Source organism: Onychomys torridus, chromosome 3 (assembly GCF_903995425.1).
Source record: "Onychomys torridus chromosome 3, mOncTor1.1, whole genome shotgun sequence".
Classification (NCBI taxonomy): Eukaryota; Metazoa; Chordata; class Mammalia; order Rodentia; family Cricetidae; genus Onychomys; species Onychomys torridus.
In genome coordinates, this window is record NC_050445.1 from 160,660,777 (window position 1) to 160,681,217 (window position 20,441).

Sequence of the window (20,441 nt, forward strand, 5' to 3'; positions counted from 1 at the left end):
TTTTGACCAGGCATCTGAGGAGCATTCCTCAAATTGTAAATTTAGATGCAAAAACATAGCTTGTCATTTTCTTAGTTTGGTTTTTTTTTTTCTTGTACATCATAGATTTTCATGAATGAAAGTGAGATGGCTTAATTTTGGAGTCGTGAGCTGGGGGCCTGTGGGGGATCTAAACTCCTTAGAAAGGTGGATATAAGAGATTCAGAACCTGAGCTCTACAGGCTGAAAATCGCCGTAGGCTGTGACTTTACAATAGGGGACCCATATATTGTGATTTAGTGCAACTGAATGTGTCATAGAAAGTTTACTCACTCTCCAGATTCATGCTCTCAGGAGTGCTTGGCTTTACATGCTGGCTGCATACAGCTCTGCAGGAGATTTTAAAAATCAGAATTCCCCAGACATGGCGCACAAAGCTGTGCAATTGCGCTCCAGGTCTACAGGGACTGACCAGAGGACACAGGCCCCTAATCTCAAGGTTACAGAAGGGCTTTATGGTTCCCAACTACCTTGAGAACCGGGAGAGATCCAGAACAAAACACAGCTAGGAAGAAGGGCGGGACTGGTGTGTCCTGGCGGCTGCGCAGTCCACGTTTCTCCGCCTCCTCATTCTGGCCGCCCAGTGTCTTCCCAGCTGCAGGCTCAGAGACTTCCTTTTCCCAGAAAGGAGATTCGTGTACATTTTTTTTTTTCTTCCTGCGCGTGAAGCTCCAGCAAAGTCAGGTAAGAACCGCACTACCCTTTTAAAAGCAGAGTCCTGCCCTTTTTTCTTTTCTTTTTTTTCCCTTAGGAAAGTAACGTGGTGACAAGCATTGTTTGTAATTTAACCTTTTTATTTCTTTACTTGAGACAAGGTCTCACTTTGTAGCCCTGGCCTGCAGTGCAGCCCAGACTTGCTCTAATTAGAGGCAGTCCTGCCTTAGCCTCCCAAGTGAGGAGATTACAGACATGTGCTACTGTGCCCTGCCTGCATTGTTAACCGAGTGTGTGTGTGTGTGTGTGTGTGTAGACCAGAATGTGTCACCAGAAGCCAAAGTTACAGGTAGGCACACTCTGGGACACTGACACTGGGAACCAAACCCTGGTCCTACAGAAGAGAAGCAAGCTCTCAATGCTGCACCTTCTCTCCAGGCGGTTTGCTCATTCTCTCTGTCTGTTTTTTGTAAGATAGTAGTCCAGGTAGGCAGTCCACCTACTGAGGGATTGGAGTCAGACAGATAGGAAGAGGGACCATGACTGGATAATAAAGTGGAAAACTTTCGAGATGGATGGTTTTTCCTCACCCTCCTGACCTGAGACAAAAGTCTGGCATCTTAAAACAAAGGCCTTTTTCTTCTTCCAGCCGTCCCCTACTGAGGGACTGGCTCCACAAGCTGAAGGCCAGAACAGGACATATTTTCACAATAGTTGTCCAACCAGCCATCCTGTCTTTCTTCAAAGTGATCAACACCAAATTAGGGGAGCAAGACCTTTCAGAGACTTAAAAAAACCCTAACCCTCAAGAAGAGACTGATTTCCAGCTCCCCAAGTGCCCCTTCTACTTTGAGGAGGAGAGTCTTTCTCTGTGTGTTTGTTGCATGTGTGTGTTTCTTCACCCTCAATAAAAGCCCTTCTTAAACTATTGACTCTGTCTGCTCCTGTTTTCAGTGTCTGAGATTTCTCCACTGCTACCATTGAGCTTGAAAGTTTTCCTGCTTTTTAACTATGGAACTTGCAGAGAAAGCTGAACCCAATCAAGACCCTCAGACAGTAACACTGCCCAGTCAGGTATGGCGGGGTTCTGATGGTCTGGCTTGAGCTCAGCTCTTGTTTGTCACTGCTTTTTCTTCCACAGTGATCTGCCTGCCTCTGCCTCCCAAGTTCTGGGAGTAAAGGCAAGGTGTGCACTACCATACCCAGCCTGCTATCTTTCTTAGAGCATAATTTGAGTACCTACTTAGATTGTCTTTATAACTTCTTCATAACCAAACTGTTCAGAAGACATGGTGTTCAAATTCAAAGCAATTCCTTATTGCTCTGCTGTGAACCTTAAAGCCCCATTGGTTAGCATCCGTGAAGCCTTGGGTTTGACCCCAAGCAAAAATAAACCTGGAGTAGTGGCTGCACAGCACTTGTGACGTAGGAGAGTCAGAAATTCAACATCATCCTTTTCTATTTAGTTGGAGGCCAATCTGAGCCATGAGACTGTCTGAAAACAACAACAACAACAACAACAACAACAACAAAGGAGCTGGAGAGGTGGCTCAGAGGTTAAAAGCACTTGATGCTCTTGTAGAGGACCAAGGTCAGTTCTCAGTACCCACGTCAGTAGCTTACAACTCCCTATACGGGGAGCAAGTGCCTCTGGCCTCTGCAGACAGTCACATACACTCAGACACACAAATAAAAATAAATCTTTACAACAACAACAACAACAAGTCAGGTATAGTGGCACATGCCATTAGTCCAGCACTCTGGAGGCAGATGCAGGTGGAGATCTGTGAGTTCAAGGTGTGAGTTCCAGGACAGCCAGAGCTACATAATAGAGAGACCCTGTGCCAGAAAACAAGCAAAAGATGGCATTCCTCATTTCTTCTTACCAGTGTATACTTTGGGTTATAGATATTTTAAGTTTAGGTTTGGTAAAATCGAATCAATATTGACATGAATTTAGAAGTTGGTGTCCTATTACAGTGAAGTTCAGGCTGGGTATAATGCATATAGCTGTAATTCAGCACTCAGGAGACAGAAGCAGGAGCCTCACTGCAGCTTGATGTCAGTTTGGTCTACACAGTGAATTCCAGTGCAGCCTGGGCTACAGTATGTTTATATTTGATGGGTATGGGTGTTTTGCCTGCATGTGTATAAATGCACCGTGTGTCTGTGTGTCTGTGTGTCTATGTCTGGTGCCTGACAAAGCCAGAAGAGGGCACCAGATCTCCTGGAGCTGGAGTTATGATTGTGAGATATCATGTGGGTGCTAAGAACTGAACCTGGGTCCTCTGCAAGAGCAGCAAGTGCTCTTAACTGCCGAGCCATCTCCTTAGCCCCAGAGCAAGTGTATCCTAAAAACAAAACAACAAAACCCTCTAAGATTCATGCTACATCTGGCGCCCAACGTTCGTGGTACAAATTCGAGAAAAAGCTACTTGCCTGTGGCCTTGCGGGCCCCAGTTCAGGCCCGAGCTACTCTCGGCCAGTTGTGGTGATGCACACTAGTAGGATTTACTAAAGAAGGCAGAGGCAGAAGGATCCTGAGTTTGAGGCCGACCTAGGAGACTTGCTAAGGAGAAGTTTCAGCCGGGGCCCAGCCACAAACAGTGGAGGGACCATGAAGGCAGTGACTGCTGCTCCAAGTTGCAGGCTGCTTCTCATAGTATTAGTGACTGTGGTGATGCTGCTACCTAGGACAAAGGGTTTACTGCTGCTTGTTCAGAGAAGAATTGCCAGGACCATTGTATTACAAGAAAGCATTGGCAAAGGTCAGTTTGAAAAAGTTTGGCAAGACAATGGTGGGGAGCAGTTGCTGTGAAGATATTCTCTTCTAGGGAAGAACACTCATCGTTCCGAGAGACAGACATTTATCAGACTGTGATTGCTCCAAACCACAGAGGAGGCACCAAAACAAACAAACAAACAAACAAAAAAACTAAAGGGAACCATGACCACACTGAACAGCGACTTTGGAATCTTCAAAAGGATGACAGGATCTCACAACGATGATTCCATATGGACTATGATAAAGCCATTAAGCTGATTAACACCACCAAAAGATCGACTTTGGACTACAAACTGCTCAGGACAATTTTGAGATGGCTAGCTGAGATGATCCAGCCTGACAGACTACTTGAACAAGGACTTGTGACAAGCCCTGTACTTTCTCATTATGCAGTGGCTGGACAAATGATACAGGACTTGGCAATTAACCCAAAAATAGAGTTTTTGTTTAAAAAAGAAAAAGGAGAATATAGATATGAGGTAGAACTGAATCTACCCTGAGAAAAAAGGTAACGAATAATAGGATAAATGGGTAGATCACTGAATCTACTGTAAAAAGAAAAAGGGAAAGATATAAAAATGACAAAAGGTAGAGTACTACCTGAATCTATTATGAAAAGAAAAAAGATAGGATAAATAATGAAAAATTTTTGTCTGAGTTTATCAAATGTTACTGGACTGGACATTGTTATATATTAATGGAGTTTTTCACCTGAATCTATCAAATGGTAATGGACTAGACATCTTTAATGTAATCTTGGCTATGTATATTGTATATACTTATTGGATATGATTTTTCTTGTATTAGTTATAAGCTTTTTTAAAATTTTAGACAAAAAAGGGGAAATGTGGTGGTATTATGTTCCCCAAAATATTGTGCACCCTAATAAAATTTATCTGGGGTCAGAGAACAGACAGCCACTAGATACAGAGCCAGAAATGGTGGCTAGAAAATGGGTCAGAGCAAGCCATAGCAGAAGCTGGGCGGTGGTGGTGCACGCCTCTAATCCCAGCACTTGGGAGGCAGAGCTAGGTGGATCTCTGTGTGTTCAAGGATACAGCCAGCATGGAGACACACGCCTTTAATCCCAGGGATTGATGGCAGAAAGAGAAAGATATATAAGGCGAGAAGACCAGAAACTAGCAGCATTTGGTTGGTTAAGCATTTGGCTGGTTAAGCATTTGGCTGGTTAAGCTTTTAGGCTTTGAGCAGCACAATTCAGCTGAGAGCCATTGGGATGAGGACACAGAAGTTTCTAGTCTGAGAAAACAGGGTCAGCTGAGGAACTGGCAAGGTGAGGAAGCTGTGGTTCTATCTCTCTGATCTTCCAGCATTCACCCCAATAACTGGCCTCAGGTTTGATCTTATTAATAAGACTCTTTGACATTCATGCTACAACCTTATTTCATTTTATTGAAGATTGTTGTAAAATAAAATGCCTGTGTGTTTTTGTCATTATGAATTACTAAAAGGTTTTCACAGTAAAAAAAAAAAAAAAAAAGTAACTGGATTTCTTTACCCAAATTGATAAGCCAAAGCTGTCCTCTGAAATGAACTTGTGCTTATGAGTTGTTAGAGCTTACACTAGCTTATTTTCTTGTTAGGTTGAAAGATATGGACTAAGAATTTTCAATATTGCTTGTTTGTTTGTTTGTTTGATGTACAGATCCAAACTTCCAGTGTCCACTACGAGGAGAGACAGACCCTCATTCTGTCTGCTTGGGGAGCAGTCCTTGTTAATAGCAACACTGACAGAACCTGAGGTTTGGAGAAGTACTAATGGCTTTCAGCCTGGGTTGGAAAACTTCCAGGAGCCATTGGCATTTCCTGCAGGCTATGAGTAGTGGGTTGCCCCTGTTTCCCTGGAGGACAGCAGGGAGCTGTTTGAACCCTGAGATGAAAGCCTACCTGGAGGAGAATACTGAAGTCACCAGCAGTGGCAGCCTTACCCCTGAAATCCAATTACGGCTTTTGACCCCCAGGTGCAAGTTCTGGTGGGAAAGGGCTGACCTGTGGCCCTACAGTGATCCCTACTGGGCAATCTACTGGCCAGGAGGCCAGGCCCTCTCTAGGTATGTCTGGGTGAAATGTGAAACTTTAAGGCTATTTTTCCCTTCAGCATCCACCCCCACCTCTGTGCTATTTTTTCTGCCCCTATAATATAACAACAAAACCAGAAAGTCACTGGGATTCATGCAGGTCCCAACTTACGTATGGTTTGGATTGCTATCCTTCTCATAAAATAGAAAAAGGTTTGTCCTGTGGGAAGACAAAGTCATCTCCAAAAGGCCTCCTATAGTTATACATGATGGTGTGTGTCCCCTGGTAATCTAGCACTTGGCAGCTGAGCCAGGAGCGTTTGAAGCTATACTGTGATATATAGCAATACTTTCTTTAAAAATTTAAATAGTATCTATATACTCACATACTTGACTTGGGCACTTGCCACAGAGAGGAGAGTGGGGGATGGAGGCCTCTTGAGTCTGGGTTTTCAACTGAGACCAAGAGAGAAGACAAGGATTGTCAACTAAAAAATTCAGAGAGTGCTGTAGCTACATCCAAAACTGGTCACTGTTAAATTAGCTTGGCTTCATGACTGTCATAGATAGGGATACTGTAATGACAAAGTAGTTCTCTTCACACCCATCATGGGTAACCTTTGTTGTCAACTCAGTTGAATTTGGAATTACCTACAAGACACAGCTCTGGACATGTCCATCAGGGTGTGCTTTTGTTAGAGTTTTCATTGCTGTAATAAAAAAACTACAACCAAAAGCAGCTTTTAGATCACAGTCCATCATCCAGAAAGTCAGGGCATGAACTCCAGTCAGGAACTTGGAGGAAGGAACTGAAGCAGAGGCCATGGAGGAGGGCTGCTTACTGGCTTGCTCTTCATGGCTTGCTCAGCTTGCTTTCTAATACCAGACAGCATTACCTGCCAGTGCATTGCTCCCAGAGGGCTGGGCACTCCCACATCAATCATTGGTGTGGATCACATGGGGACCATTGCTGCTTGACAAAGTTCCAGCATTTTGATTTTGTGGATCATAGTTCTCCAGCACCTTTATTTCCATTTTTAATGATTCTTCTATGTGGTTTGGGAGTTCCCTTGTGCATTTTCCTTTGGGAAATTTTGTGCGAGCTTTGAAGGATGAAAATATATAAAATGGCAACCCCTTTAAACAAAATAATTCTTTGGAAAAAAATCTCCATCACCATGGAACCATATAGTGTTACAACTCTGCCTATTCCCACACAAGTTAACACCAAGCTGCTAGAAAATTTGGATAAATAACATATGCTTGATTAATGAGGTATATTTGATAACCAGGATTGGTAAATTCCTAAGGCCTATTCTGCTTCACAGTAATATTTGTCTAACTTCATCTTTACTCACTTTAAGCAATAACTATTTGGATAAATTAAGCCATATTAAAAAAAACTGCAATATTCTATAATGGAGTGTCTGGTCCTCCAAGAAAATCCTTTTCCCAAGATCAGACACTTAGATAAAAGCCCCTGTGGTAGTTTGAATGTAATTGGCCCCCATAATCTCATAGGGAGTGGCACTATTAGAAGGTGTGGCTTTGTTGGAGGGGGTAAGGCCTTGTGAGAGAAATACATCACTGTGGGGGTAGGCTTTGAGTTCTCTTTTGCTTAAGCTTCACTAAGTGTCAAAGTCTATTTCCTGTTGCTTTCTGATCAAGATGTAGCCAGCACCATGTCTACCTGCACACCTGTACCATCAACTATCAGAAGCAGTTCTACCAAAGCAGTGCATAGCCCAGAAACCTTTTTTTTTTTTTTTTTTTTTTTTAAACTAGCAAAGGCTAAATCCACCCTGCAGCAGAGTAAAGTGCTGCTTGTAGACTCCTCATTCCCACCACACTGCAGGTCAGATGCACACGCCAGGAACCCGCCATGAGAGAAAATACATAAGGTACTGGTAAGCCACGAGCCACATGGCAAAGTATAGATTAATAGAAATGGGCTAAATATAAGAGTAAGAGCTAGACAATGGTAGGTCTGAGCTAATTGCCAAGCAGTTTAAATAATATGAATGTCTGTGTGTTTATTTTATAAGTGGGTTGTTGGACTAATAGGGCTTGGCGGGGGGCTGGAGAGAAGCTCTCCAATTACAAATGGCGCCCAACATGGGGCAAGAGTTTCCACCTAAAACCTGACAAAAAAGATTCTAAAACGGAACTAAAAACAGCTTTCTACTTGTCTCTCTCAAGTTAGTGGCAGCCTGCCGGTTTGAGCTACTCACACCACCATGTTCCTCACCATGATGGACTAAACCCTGAACTGTAAGCTGCTACCTCAGTTAAATGTTTTCCTTTATAAGAGTTGCCATGGTGTTGGAGTCTCTTCACAGCAATAAAAACCCTAACTAAGACAGAAGTTGGTACCAGAGACTGAGATATTGTTGTACTGGACCATGTTTTGTTTGGAGGAATTTGGACTTTGGTACTTTGAGTTAGGAAAGCAGTGGAATGCTTTAAGCACTGTTTAATGGGTCTTACTAGTAGGAGAGCATGGAAGACAGTGGTGCTGATAATGATTTGAACTGTCTGGGGCTGGATCAAGAGATTTCAGAGGAGAAGAATTTTAGTATGTTGTCTAGAAATTGTTCTTAGATTTTGATGAAGAATGTGGCTGCTTTTGTCCTTGTTTGAAGAGTCTGCCTGAGGCTAAAGTGAAGAGTTTTGGATTAATTCTTTTGGCAGAGGAAATCTCAAAACAGCCTAGTATAGACTGTTGTGTGGTTATTAGTGTTGACTCTGATGAAGATTTATAGTGAAAAGAAGCAAGCTGAGCAAGGGAAAATACAAAGTGTACAGTTCAAGGAGAAAAAGGGCACTAGGAAATGGAATGGAGCTAAGTCCTATGTTCTAGGAGACCAACAGATTAAAGAAGAGCAGGATATAAATGCTGTAAAGGGAGTGGTGACCTCAGGGCAAGACCCCACCCAGCTAATCTTCCAATTTGTGAAAAGGAATTAAAGAAAAACTTAGAGCCAGGTGTGGTGATGCACACCTTTAATTCCAGTACTCAGAATGCATGCAGATCTCTGAGTTCAAGGCCACCCTCGTCTATAGATCCAGTTTCAGGACAGCCAAGCTTAGAGAATTGTGGGACCCTCTATTCTCTAAGACAAAGAAGGAGGCTTAGACAAAGATATCTTAATATAGATAGACCCAGGCCAGTTTCAAGCTCCCAGAAATGATGGTGCCAGCCCCAGGAACTTAAAAGTACAAAGTCAGGAAGAACCATGTGGTAGCAACTAATTAACAAAAGAGTGCCCCAAATGCTGGACAAAAGCCAGGCCATTTGGTGGTGACTGATTAACCGTGGGGTGTCCCAGAGATGGCATGTCTCAACTCCAAAGAAGGGCTCTAAAAGTTCCAACAGCAAATGGACAAACTAAAATAAGATAACACGGAGGCCCGGGAAGATTTAGCCAATTAGAATTGTACTAACTTCCCCACAACCTAGAGGGACTTGTAGTTTTTGCCTTTAAAAAGCAAGCCTCACAAAGAAAGGGAACTCCTCCCTGCCTGCGCTGCAACCAGTGAGTGCTTGGGACGAGTTCCCTGCCAGGCTAGTATTGCATGCCTATAATAAACCTTGCTGTTGCATTCTGGACATCCTTGGTCTTTGGTGGTCTCTCTGGGGGTGATTTGGGCATAACAGAATGAAGGACAGAAAGCTGGTGAAGATGTAATTGAACATGGGGCCATGTTCCAGCCCCAGTACAGCAGAACTTGGCAGCTTTTGGAGTTGAGGATAGAAGAAAGGGGCTGTGGAATTTGCCCCTAAGAGTAAGGAAAGCTGCTGAGCCCAGGCATGTGTCAGGGATGTCCCTAAATGGAGGCCTAGAGAGGCCATTGTGTGAAGCTGTGAAGGTAAAGCCTAGATTGCCTTCGTGCACCCAAAATGTTAATGGTGCCAGAGCCATGGGATACCTGTTGAGGAGAGCTGCTAACCAGGAGTGGACCCAGCCCAAGAGAAAAAAGTCATCAGAGCTGAAAGGAATTGGAGATCTCTGAAGAGTGTTTTGATATCAGACATAGAGATGCAGAGTTTGGAGTTTGCCCAGCTGGTTTTTGACCTTGGTTTGGTCCATTATTTCCTCACTGTGCTCCCTTCCCTTCATTTTGGAATGGTAATATGCATACTATGCCATTATATGTTGGAAGTATGTGATCTGCTTTTTGATTTTTACAGGTGATTGCAGTTAAGAGATTGCATGAATTTCAGAAGAAACTTTGAACTTCTAAACATTGCTAAGATTGTGATAGATCATGGAGATTTTGAAGTTGGATTAAATGCATTTTTATGTCCTTATATGGCTACAAGCTTATAGGGGCCAGGGAGTGTAATGTGGTAGTTTGAATGTAATTGACCCCCATAATCTCATAGGGAGTAGCACTATTAGGAGGTGTGGCATTGTTGGAGTAGGTATGGCTTTGTTGCAGGAAGTGTGTCACTGTGGGGGCAGGCTTTGAGGTTTCCTATGCTTAGGATACCACCCAGTGTCTCAGTTGACTTCCTGTTGCCTGTAAGATATAAGATTCTCAGCTACCTCCCCACCATGATGATAAAGACTGAATCGCTGAACTGTAAGCAAGCCACCCCAATTAGATGTTTTCCTTATAAGGGTTTCCATGGACATGGTGTCTTTCACAGCAATAAAAACCCTAGACAGCCCCCATCCTCTCAGGGGCTTGAAGAAAGTTCCTCCTTGCTAAAAGGAGAATAATTTTTATCTCTGGGACGAGGAACCTGTGGCCCTTCTAATAACATATGACTGTGGTGACTATTAACTTGTCAAGGTCAATGGTAATTTCCTCAATCCCTGATCACAAGCCACACCCCAACTCACATACCCCTTCTTATTTAATCCTCTGTGCAATTATAGTGTGGTGGGTATTGTGTTCCCTGAAATATTGTGTGTTCCCCGAAATAAACGTATCTGGGGTCAGAGAACAGACAGCCACTAGAACAAAGCCAAAAATGGTGGCTAGAAAATGGGAAGAGTAAGCCCTAACAGAAGTTGGGCGGTGGTGGTACATACCTTTAATCCCAGCACTTGGGAGGCAGAGCTAGCTGGATCTCTGAGTTCAAGGCCACTTTAGAAACAGCTAAGCATGGTGACCCACGCCTTTAATCCCAGAAACTCAACCTTTAATCCCAGGGAGTGGGGGCAGAAAGAGAAAGGTACATAAGGCTGGACCAGGAACTAAAAGAGAAAAGCATGTAGTTAGTTAAGCATTTGGCTAGATAAGCTTTTAGACTTTGGAGCAAAGCAATTCAGCTGAGAGCCATTGGGATGAGGACTCAGAAGCTTCCAGCCCGAGGAAACAAGACCAGCTGAGGAACTGGCTAGGTGAGGAAACTGTGGCTTGTTCTGTGTCTCTGATCTTCCAGCATACACCCCAATAACTGGCCTTGGGTTTGATTTTATTAACAAGTACCTTTAAGATTCATGCTACATTATAGATTATAAAAGTTGTAGCCTCCACCTCCTCCAATCAAGTAGCCATCCAGATTCACCCTCAGATCATGTTAGTCTCCTCCTTTACCTGGCCAACTCCACACCTCATCTTTGGGACCTGAACCCCACTGGAGTTGGACTCAGGCAAGTCATTACTAAAGAAGAAAATGTCCTGCAGGCCAAACTGGAAGAGGTGTTTTCTGTTGAAAGTCCCCTTTCCCACCTGCCTCTAGCTAGTGTCAAGTTGACAAAAACTAAAAGATAGGATGTTTCCACTGAAGCCTAACTGAGGGCCCACCATAAATGTGGGTGACACTGCTCCAGTAGGAATGGGTTGCACGCTGAACACAGAGAAAAAGGAAGAAAGCTGAGTCCTGGAATTCTTTTCTTCATAATTTATACTGATGTGAGCAAGCTCTGTCATACTTCTGCTGCCACAGCCCCCTACTGCCAGGCCTGCCTTCCCCATGATAGATTATATCTCCAAACTGTGTTCCTTCAAAATAAACTCTTCCTCCAAGAGTTTCTTGTCAGGTGTTTGGTTACAGCAATGAGTCGTATTAACTTTTTTTTTCCTTTTTTTTGAGGCATGGTGTCACTAGTGTAGTCTGGCTGTCCTGGAGCTCTGTAGACCAGACTGGCCTGGGTCTCACAGAGATTCCACCTGCCTCTACCTCCTAGTGCTGGCACTAAAGGCATGTGCCACTGAGCAACTTTTTCTTAAATTTTTTTTAAAAATTTATTTATTTTGTGTCTGAGTGTTTTGCCTGAATGTATGTCTCTGTACTCCATGTGTGCCTGGTGCCCATGGAGATCAGAAGAAGGCATCAGATCCTCTGGAACTGGAGTTTCAGACAGCTGTGAGCTATCATATGGGTTCTGGGACTTGAGCCTGGATCTTCTGAAAGAGCAACAAGTGCTCTTAACTGCTGAGCCAACTTTCCAGCCCTCATATTAATTTTTGTAACACACTCCTCACCCCCAAAGTATTGTTTTGTTTGGTCATTCCTTTGGTGCTTTGTTGCATAGTTTCACCCCCTTACACAAGATTTCTTAAGGTATATCCATAAATAAAGCTTCTGCCCCACAAGAAACTCTAATGTCAGCTGTTAAAGAACCTCCATAAAGAACCTCCATGGCCATAAAAGATCTGCATGTCTCCCTTAGTGCTCAGGTTCATGTGGATATCAACAGTAAGTACAGAGTTCCAAGATAGACCCTAAAGACTCAACCCTTCCAAGATCCCACTTTAATATTTATTGTAAATTCCACCCTCCCCTAGAACTGCCTCTTCTGCACACAGAAAGTATGAGTGATCATTTGGGATGTTCTCTTCTTTGGCAGCTCAAGGACTTCTTAGGTGGACCCTGCATTTGTTTTGATTCTGCATTTTTAAGCTCCCTCCTCTCCGTCCTGTTTTTTGGTATAGCTGCAAGGATACTTTTTGTTAAGAAACAGTAGCTGAAACAAGGCGGGTACTTTTAGCATGTCCATCTTCTCTGCTTTAGCATTGGTCCTGATTTCATCTGGTTGTGTCTTTAGGGTGGATAGCTATCAAACAAAAAGTATTCCTATTTCCCAGGAATAGTATTGTTACCACTGGTCTAGGAGAGGTGGGTTCTATACCATGGGAAAAATTACATTTAATTAATTGCTTTGTGTGTTTGTGTGTGGTAGCACAGGTATGCCATGGTGTGCATGTGGAGGTCAGAGGACAACTTTCATGAATTGATTCTCTCCTTCCACTTTGAACTCAGGTCATCAGATTTGGCAGCAAGCATCTTTATCTGCTGAACTGTCTTGCCTGTTCTGGTTTATTTATTTTTTCTAATTCTCACTGTCCTTTTCCATACCTCAGGTATTTTCTCTTTTCTTTCTACTTTAGGTATCTTTTGGATAACCCGGATGTTGTTAGAGGAAAGTCTGTCTTAGATCTTGGGAGTGGATGTGGGGCTACAGCAATTGCTGCTAAGATGAGTGGAGCATCAAAGATCTTGGCCAACGACATAGACCCCAGTAAGGACCGCATATTTTAAAACATTTCACGCTTACTACCCCCCATTCAAGATACATCATAATTGCTTACTGCCTTGTTTTTGTAATCTGATACTGTGAGGTACCTTCAGTGGGACATTATCTGGGGCCTGACCTGACAGTGCATTTCCTCAAGAGGTTTTGATTTGTTTGCTAGATACTCCAGAGGGATACAAACCTGGGGGCGTATATGTTAGCTTCTGAGTTGAGAATTCTCTGAATGTGTAAGTCAAGTTTATTTGACACAAAGTTCAAGTAAAGATAAGCTTGTGTCTTTAGTGGATATTTTTATTGCATTAAGACCTAAGTTGTGTTAGGTATGGCAGCCCACTCAGGAGGCAGTGGCAGAGTCAGGTAGGCTGCAGAGTTCCAGGGCAATTAGGGCTACAAAATGAGACCTGTTTCAAAACAAAACACAAAAGAAAAGAAAAGAGGCCCAAATGGTGACAGGTAAGCTTTTATTTAATCTGATTTTTTTCTGATCCTACCTTCATTTAAGGTATAGCCCTCCAGGGGTCTTATTTTATTAAGAGGTTTCAGTTATAATTTAATCAAACCTAACATTTGTTTTTCTGTCTACAGTAAACAAACATACCAAAAATTGTAACAGGAATCTTAAATGTTCTTATTAATAAAATCAAACCCGAGGCCAGTTATTGGGGTGAATGCTGGAAGATCAGAGAAGCAGAACAAGCCACAGCTATCTCACTTTGCTAGTTCCTCGGGTGATCCTGGAAGCTTCTGAGTCCTCATCCCAATGGCTCTCAGCTGAACTGTGCTGCTCCAAAACCTAAATGCTTATCCAGCCAAATGCTTAACCAAATGCTTACTAACTACATGCTTTACACGTTTAGTTCCTGGTCCTCATGCCTTATATATCTTTCTCTTTCTGCCCCCACTCCCTGGGATTAAAGGTTGGGTTTCTGGGATTAAAGGCATGGGTCACCATGCTTAGCTGTTTCTAAAGTGGCCTTGAACTCAGAGATCCAGCTAGCTCTGCCTCCCAAGTGCTGGGGTTAAAGGCGTGCACCACCATTGCCCAACTTCTGTTAGGGCTTACTCTTCCCATTTTCTAGCCACCATTTTTGGCTTTGTTCTAGTGGCTGTCTGTTCTCTGACCTTGGACGTCTGATCTTCCTATTTCCATCTCTCAAATTCAGGGATTATAGGCGTGCACCACCATGCCCAACCTCTTTGTTTTGTTATTTGTTGGTTTGAGACAGGGTTTTAGGCTGTAGACCCAACTGGCCTGGTACCTCCTTTGTATCCCTGGTTGGCTAATACTTGCAAGAATCCTCCTGCTGCATACTACCAAGTCTTGGAGTGACAGGTATGCATCATCATGCCCAGCCAGTATATTTTTTATACTGACACAAACTTTAACTTCTTTCCCTAAAAAAATAACAACAGGGGGTGGAGAGATGGCTCAGAGGTTAAGAGCACTGGCTGCTCTTCTAGAGGACTCAGATTCAATTCCAGCACCCATATAGCAGTTCACAACTATCTATAACTATAGTTCCAAGGGATCCGATACCCTCACACAGACATGAATGCAGACAAAACACCAAAGCACAAAAAGTTAAATTCAACAACAAGATCCCTTTTACAAAGGAGCTATTAGATTATTTTTACAATTATTTATTTATTCATCTCTCTCTCTCTCTCTCTCTCTCTCTCTCTCTCTCTCTGTGTGTGTGTGTGTGTGTGTGTGTGTGTGTGTGTGTGTGTTGCAGTACATGTCACATGGGGAAATGGGGATAGCTTGTGGGATTTGGTTCCCTCTTTCCATCATGTGTTTTAGGCATTGAACTCTGGTTTGTTGAGACAGGTTCTTTCTGTGTAGTCCTGGCTATCCTAGAACTCCCTGTATAGACCAGCCTGGCTTCAAATTCACTGAAATCTGCCTGTCTCTGCCTGCTAAGTGCTGGGATTAATGTATGCAACTATGCCTGGCCTTCAGGCATTGAACTCTTTTAGATTTAGTGGCAAGCATCTTAACCTACAAAGCCATTTCTGGGCCCCTGTTGTTAGATTAAAAAACGTGTTTAACCATAGAAACTTAGACTATCCCCCATGAACTTTCAGTTCATAAAAATGGTAGACACATATTTATGCAAGGTTTGGCGCCATGATATTCTCCTTGCCAAAAAGGTGACCTTTACTGCAACAAATTACTTCCCTCATCAGTATTAAGATCTTGGTTAAGAGATCTAAATAGCAAATGATACAGACTATATACACAAGGCTTACATGTTGTGGAATTACAGGATATTGTGAATTTTTTTTAATAATAAATTAATAATTACTAAGTTGGCAAAATTTCTAAATACTATTTCCTGAAGAGTAGAGAAAGAGGCATATTGTCTGTTAAAGTTTTTATCTCAAAGAGAATGAAATTGTTTATAAGCTATGTTAAAGAACTCTTTATGCAGAATTCATATTAATCATTACTGATAAATACTTATGTTTTGAGAAAGCTTGGGCTAAAATAGAAAATGAAATATAGAGCTCATGTGGAGGGAAAATGTTCTTTTTTAATTTTTATTTATTTATTTTTATAAACTTTTTAAAAAAGATTTATTTATTTTGTATACAGAAGAGAGCACCAGATCTCATTACAGATGGTTGTGAGCCACTATGTGGTTGCTGGGAATTGAACTCAGGACCTCTGGAAGAGCAGTTGGTGCTCTTAATCTTTGAGCCATCTCTCCAGCCCTATTTTTATTTATTTTTTAAAATTTTTCAAGACAGAGTTTCTCTGTGTAATAGTCCTGGCTGACATGGAACTCACTTTGTAGACCAGGCTGGCCTCAAACTCAGAGATTCACCTACCTCTGCCTCCCAAGTGCTGGGATTAAAGGCATGTGCCACCACTGCCTGGTTAAAAATAAGTTATTTATTATTATTATTATTATTATTATTATTATTATCATTATTATATTTGTGTTTTAATTTTACACATCAGCCATGGGTTCCCCTGTCCTCCCCCCTCCCGCCCCCACCCCCACCTTCCCCCATTTCCTCCCCTCCATGCCCATGTCCTCCAGGGACAAGACTCCCCTGGGGATTCATTTAATCCTGGTGGATTCAGTATAGGCAGGTCCAGTCCCCTCCTTCCAGGCTGAGCAAAGTGTCCCTGTGTAAGCCCAAGGTTCCAAACAGCCAGCTCATGCACTAAGGACAGGTCCTGGTTCCATAGCCTGGATGCCTCCCAAACAGTTCAAGCCATTCAATTGTCTCACTTATCCAGAGGGCCTGATCCAGCTGGGAGCTCTACAACCTTTGGTTTATAATTCGTGTTTTTCCATTCGTTTGGCTATTTGTCCCTGTGCTTTTTTCCAATCTTGGGCTCAACAGTTCACACTTACAGTCCTTCCTCTTTCTTGACAATTGGACACCTGGAGCTCCACCTGGGGCCTGGCTGAGGATCTCTGCATCCACTTCCATCAGTTATTGGATGAGAGTTCGAGCTCTACTGTTAGGGTGTTTGGCCATCTGATCACCAGACTAGGTCAGATCAGGCTTTCTCTCAACCATTGCCAGCAGTCTACAGAGGATGTATCATTGTGGATTTCAGGGGACCTCTCCAGCACTCTGCCTATTCCTGTTCTCATGTGGTCTTCATTTATCATGGTCTGTTATTCCTTGTTCTCCCTTTCTGTTCTTGATCCAGCTGGGATCTCCTGCTCCCCTAAGCTTTCTTTCCCTCAAACCTTGCCCTTTATTACTCCCACTGTTGTCCAGGTTGTTCATGTAGATCTCATCCATTTCTCTGTCATTGGGTGATCCCTGTGTCTTTCCTAGGGTCCTGTTTTCTAGGTAGCCTCCCTGGAGTTGTGTAGCAGTCTAGTCATCTTTGTTTTACATCTAGTATCCTCCTATGAGTGAGTACCTACCATGTTGGTTCTTCTGAGTCTGGGTTACTTCACTCAGGATGATTTTTTCTAGATCCATCCATTTGCCTGCAAACCTCATGATGTCATTGTTTTTCTCTGCTGAGTAGTACTCCATTGTGTATATGTACCATATATATATATATATATATATATATATATATATATATATATATATATATATATTTTTTTTTTTTTTTTTTAATCTATTCTTCAGTTGAAGGGCATCTAGGTTGTTTCCAGGTTCTGGCTATTACAAACAATGCTGATATGAACATAGCTGAGCAAATACCCTTGTGGTATGATTGATCATTCCTTGGGTATATGCCCAAGAGTGCTACAGCTGGGTCTTTGGAGAGATGGATTCCCAATTTTCTAAGGAAGTGCCATATTGATTTCCAAAGTGGCTGTACAAGCTTGCATTCCCACCAGCAGTGGAGGAGGGTTCCCCTTGCTCCACATCCTCTCCAGCATAAGCTGTCTTCTGTGTTTTTGATCTTAGCCACTCTGACAGGTGTAAGGTGGTATCTCAGAGTCGTTTTGATTTGCAAAAAATAAGTTATTTTTAAACACCTTAACAAGAAAGTACAATAGCCTACTGATAAATGCTTATAGACCAATTTATCATGTTTTGTAAAGTTGCAGGAATGGCGATTACACTAAATTGCAAATTAAATGGACTGAATCCTTTTCCCATTTTAACTGAAAACATTCTGAATACCCTACAAGGTAAGTTTGATGTCATTGTTCTTGGAGATATGTTTTATGATGAAGACCTTGCAGACAGTCTTCATCTGTGGCTGGAGAACTACTTTTGGACCCACAGAACCCGAGTATTGATTGGTGACCCTGGGAGGCCCCAGTTCAGTGGACACAGCATTCGGCATCGGCTGCATCAGCTGGAAGAATACACACTTCCAGAGCCAACTCAGCGGGATAACAATGGACTGACCACAAGTGCAGTGTGGGATTTTCATCCCTGATTTGTCAGAGTGCTTTTATTATGGGTATAGTTCTGTTTGTATTAAACTCTAAAGCTTTCCTCTATAGCAGGAATCTTGAAAGTTCTTATTAATAAAATCAAACCCGAGGCCAGTTATTGGAGTGACTGCTGGAAGATCAGAGAGACAGAACAAGCCACAGCTCAGCTACCTCACCTCGCCAGTTCCTCAGCTGGTCTTGTTTCCTCAGACTGCAAGCTTCTGAGTCCTCATCCAAATCGATCTCAGATGAACTGTGCTGCTCCAAAGCTCTAAAAGCTTAACCAGCCAAATGCTTAACTAGCCAAATGCTGCTAGTTTCTGGTCTTCACACCTTATATATCTTTCTACTTTCTGCCATCACTCCCTGGGATTAAAGGCTCTCTTTCTGGGATTAAAGGCGTGTATTACCATGCCTCGTTGTTTCTAATGTGGCCTTGAGCTCAGAGATCCAGAGGTATTTCTGTATCTGGAATGCTAGGATTAAAGGCGTGTACTACCACTGCCTATCCTCATGTTTAATATTGTGGCCATCCTGTTCTCTGACCCCAGATAAGTTTATTTCAGGGAATACACAATATTTCGGGGAACACAATACCACCACATTCCTCTTTAGAAGGTTCAGTTTAAAGAATACAATTTCAGGGGGTGTGGTGGCTTGAGGCTTGAATACCACCACTTGGGAGGCTGAGGTAGGCTGATCGCAGACTGGGCTGCATAGTGAGTTAGTTCCAGGACAGCCAGAGCTACATAGTGAAACCCTGTCTAATGGAGAAAGTTATTTGAAATTTCCTCTGTCCAGCCATGCATAGTGGTGCATATGTTTAATCTTAGCACTTGGGAGGCAGAGGCAGGTGGATCTCTGTGAGTTTGAGGCCAGCTTGGTATACAGTGAGTTCCAGGACTGCCAGAGCTACATGGTGAGAACCTATCTTTAAAAAAAAAAAAAAAAAAAGGAAAAAATAAATAAATTTCTTCCCTTGTTACACCTTGGGTAACTCTGTATGGTTTACTAAAGTTAGTAATAGTTATGTTCCCACTTCATATACCAGGTTGTCAAGATTTTATAATAGCAAACTGAACTCTAAGCAAAAATAATGTGAATAATACATATCATATACAACTATGTAGAAAGTATATCGCTATATGTATTTTATATATATATATATATATATATATATATATAAAATATATATATACACAAGTTGCTGCAGTATTAATAAAATATCTCTGGAAGATAAGGAACTGGAGTGTTATCTTTCTGTTACTGTAACAAAATAACTGATAAAAATCAACTTAAAAGAGGAGTGGTTTATTTTGGCTCAGTTTCCCAGAGACTCCAATCCTTGGTCTCTGGCTCCACTGTTTTGGGCAGCGGCAAGGTAGGATGTTACGGCAACAACAGTATGCTGTGGAAGCGGCTTTTTACATTATGGTGTCCAGCGGCAGAGAGAGCGAGAAACCAGGAATAAGGTAGACCCTCTAAGGACACAACTGGACTGACTTTTTCTTCCAACAAAGCCACACCTCCTAGAGTTCCCATCAATGAGGAATCAGCCCAAATCCATTTTGTAATCAGGAAACCAACTCTAGTTAATTTTGATTTACTATAAAACTTAAGTTTCTTTTATCAGAACTGGGCTGTGCCCCACCATCATAACCATAGACTGTTCGGTCCAGGAAGATTTCCTTAACTGCCTAGTCTCACTTCTGTAACCATGCTTGCTTGCAAAATCTCCCTCCCTGCAGCTTTGCCCTATAAAAGAGGTATGAAAAATTGGTTCAGGGCTGTTCTCTTGAACCCTGTCTTCCCAATAGTCCACTCAGTTATGAATCCATTAATGAACTAATAAATTGGTGAGGTCAGAGACCTCATAATCTATCGAATTCCCCCTAAATGCCTGTCTTGAGGGGATTTCTATCAGGGTCCAGAACAGTAGCTGAGGACACTAATCTGAGGGATATCAAATGAATCTAAGCACACTGAGTTCCTTAGTCCATTCACTTTATTCTTCTCAGTCAATTCTATCTACACAGCTTATCTGTTCTCATACTTAGCTCCTCTCAGTCCCTTCTGCTGTTCTCTCATCTCTATCTAGTTCTTTCCATCTCAACTCTCAGGGACAAGTATTCTGATAAGAGTTATACTTGGCAAAGACTTGGTCAGCTTAACTGGTGATTGACAACAGCTGTAGGTTGTAAAAAGTTCTGGCTATCTCTTAAAGGGATAGCTACAAAGATTACAAGGAAAGAAGTTAAACAAATGAGAGATTTAAGAAAAAGGCAAAGAATATGTGTACTACTTGATGTGATGAATAATATCCAGACATGGTTAGTCAGTTAACAACCTTTTTCTGTTAGTCACCTGAATCTCAGGACGTATATATAATTAGTCTAAAATCTTGCATTAAAAACTGGTATAGAAATAAATACAAAATGTTGTTATTTAAATCAAAGTGGGGAGGTGCTGGTGGAAGAAGCTTAGGGCAACATAGGTGCTATTGATCTCTAGATGGACTGAGATATACCCAGGCCAGACACCTGTACTATCACTT

The 20,441-nt window shown here is 42.3% G+C and overlaps 1 protein-coding gene across 2 annotated transcripts; it reads left to right on the top strand.

Moving 5' to 3' along the window:
- The first annotated feature begins 625 nt into the window (after nt 1-625).
- Etfbkmt (electron transfer flavoprotein subunit beta lysine methyltransferase) lies at nt 626-18,002 on the top strand. Of its 2 annotated transcripts, XM_036180273.1 has the most exons (5): nt 626-723; nt 1,648-1,767; nt 5,145-5,550; nt 12,865-12,995; nt 17,546-18,002. In XM_036180273.1, exons 3-5 carry the CDS (start codon nt 5,258-5,260, stop codon nt 17,887-17,889), a joined length of 768 nt encoding a protein of 255 aa, XP_036036166.1. In that variant the 5' UTR covers nt 626-723; nt 1,648-1,767; nt 5,145-5,257; the 3' UTR covers nt 17,890-18,002. The 2 variants fall into 2 exon arrangements, with proteins under 2 accessions (XP_036036166.1, XP_036036165.1); XM_036180272.1 differs by lacking the exon at nt 1,648-1,767.
- Nucleotides 18,003-20,441: the final 2,439 nt, after the last annotated feature.

What these genes read in the sequence shown, in the direction of transcription:
- Etfbkmt (XM_036180273.1), top strand. Translation starts at nt 5,258, where the DNA reads ATGGCTTTCAGCCTGGGTTGGAAAACTTCCAGGAGCCATTGGCATTTC. An exon ending in GGAGGCCAGGCCCTCTCTAG is followed by an intron (nt 5,551 to 12,864) that starts GTATGTCTGGGT and finishes TTTCTACTTTAG; the next exon opens with GTATCTTTTGGATAACCCGG. An exon ending in GGCCAACGACATAGACCCCA is followed by an intron (nt 12,996 to 17,545) that starts GTAAGGACCGCA and finishes TGTTTTGTAAAG; the next exon opens with TTGCAGGAATGGCGATTACA.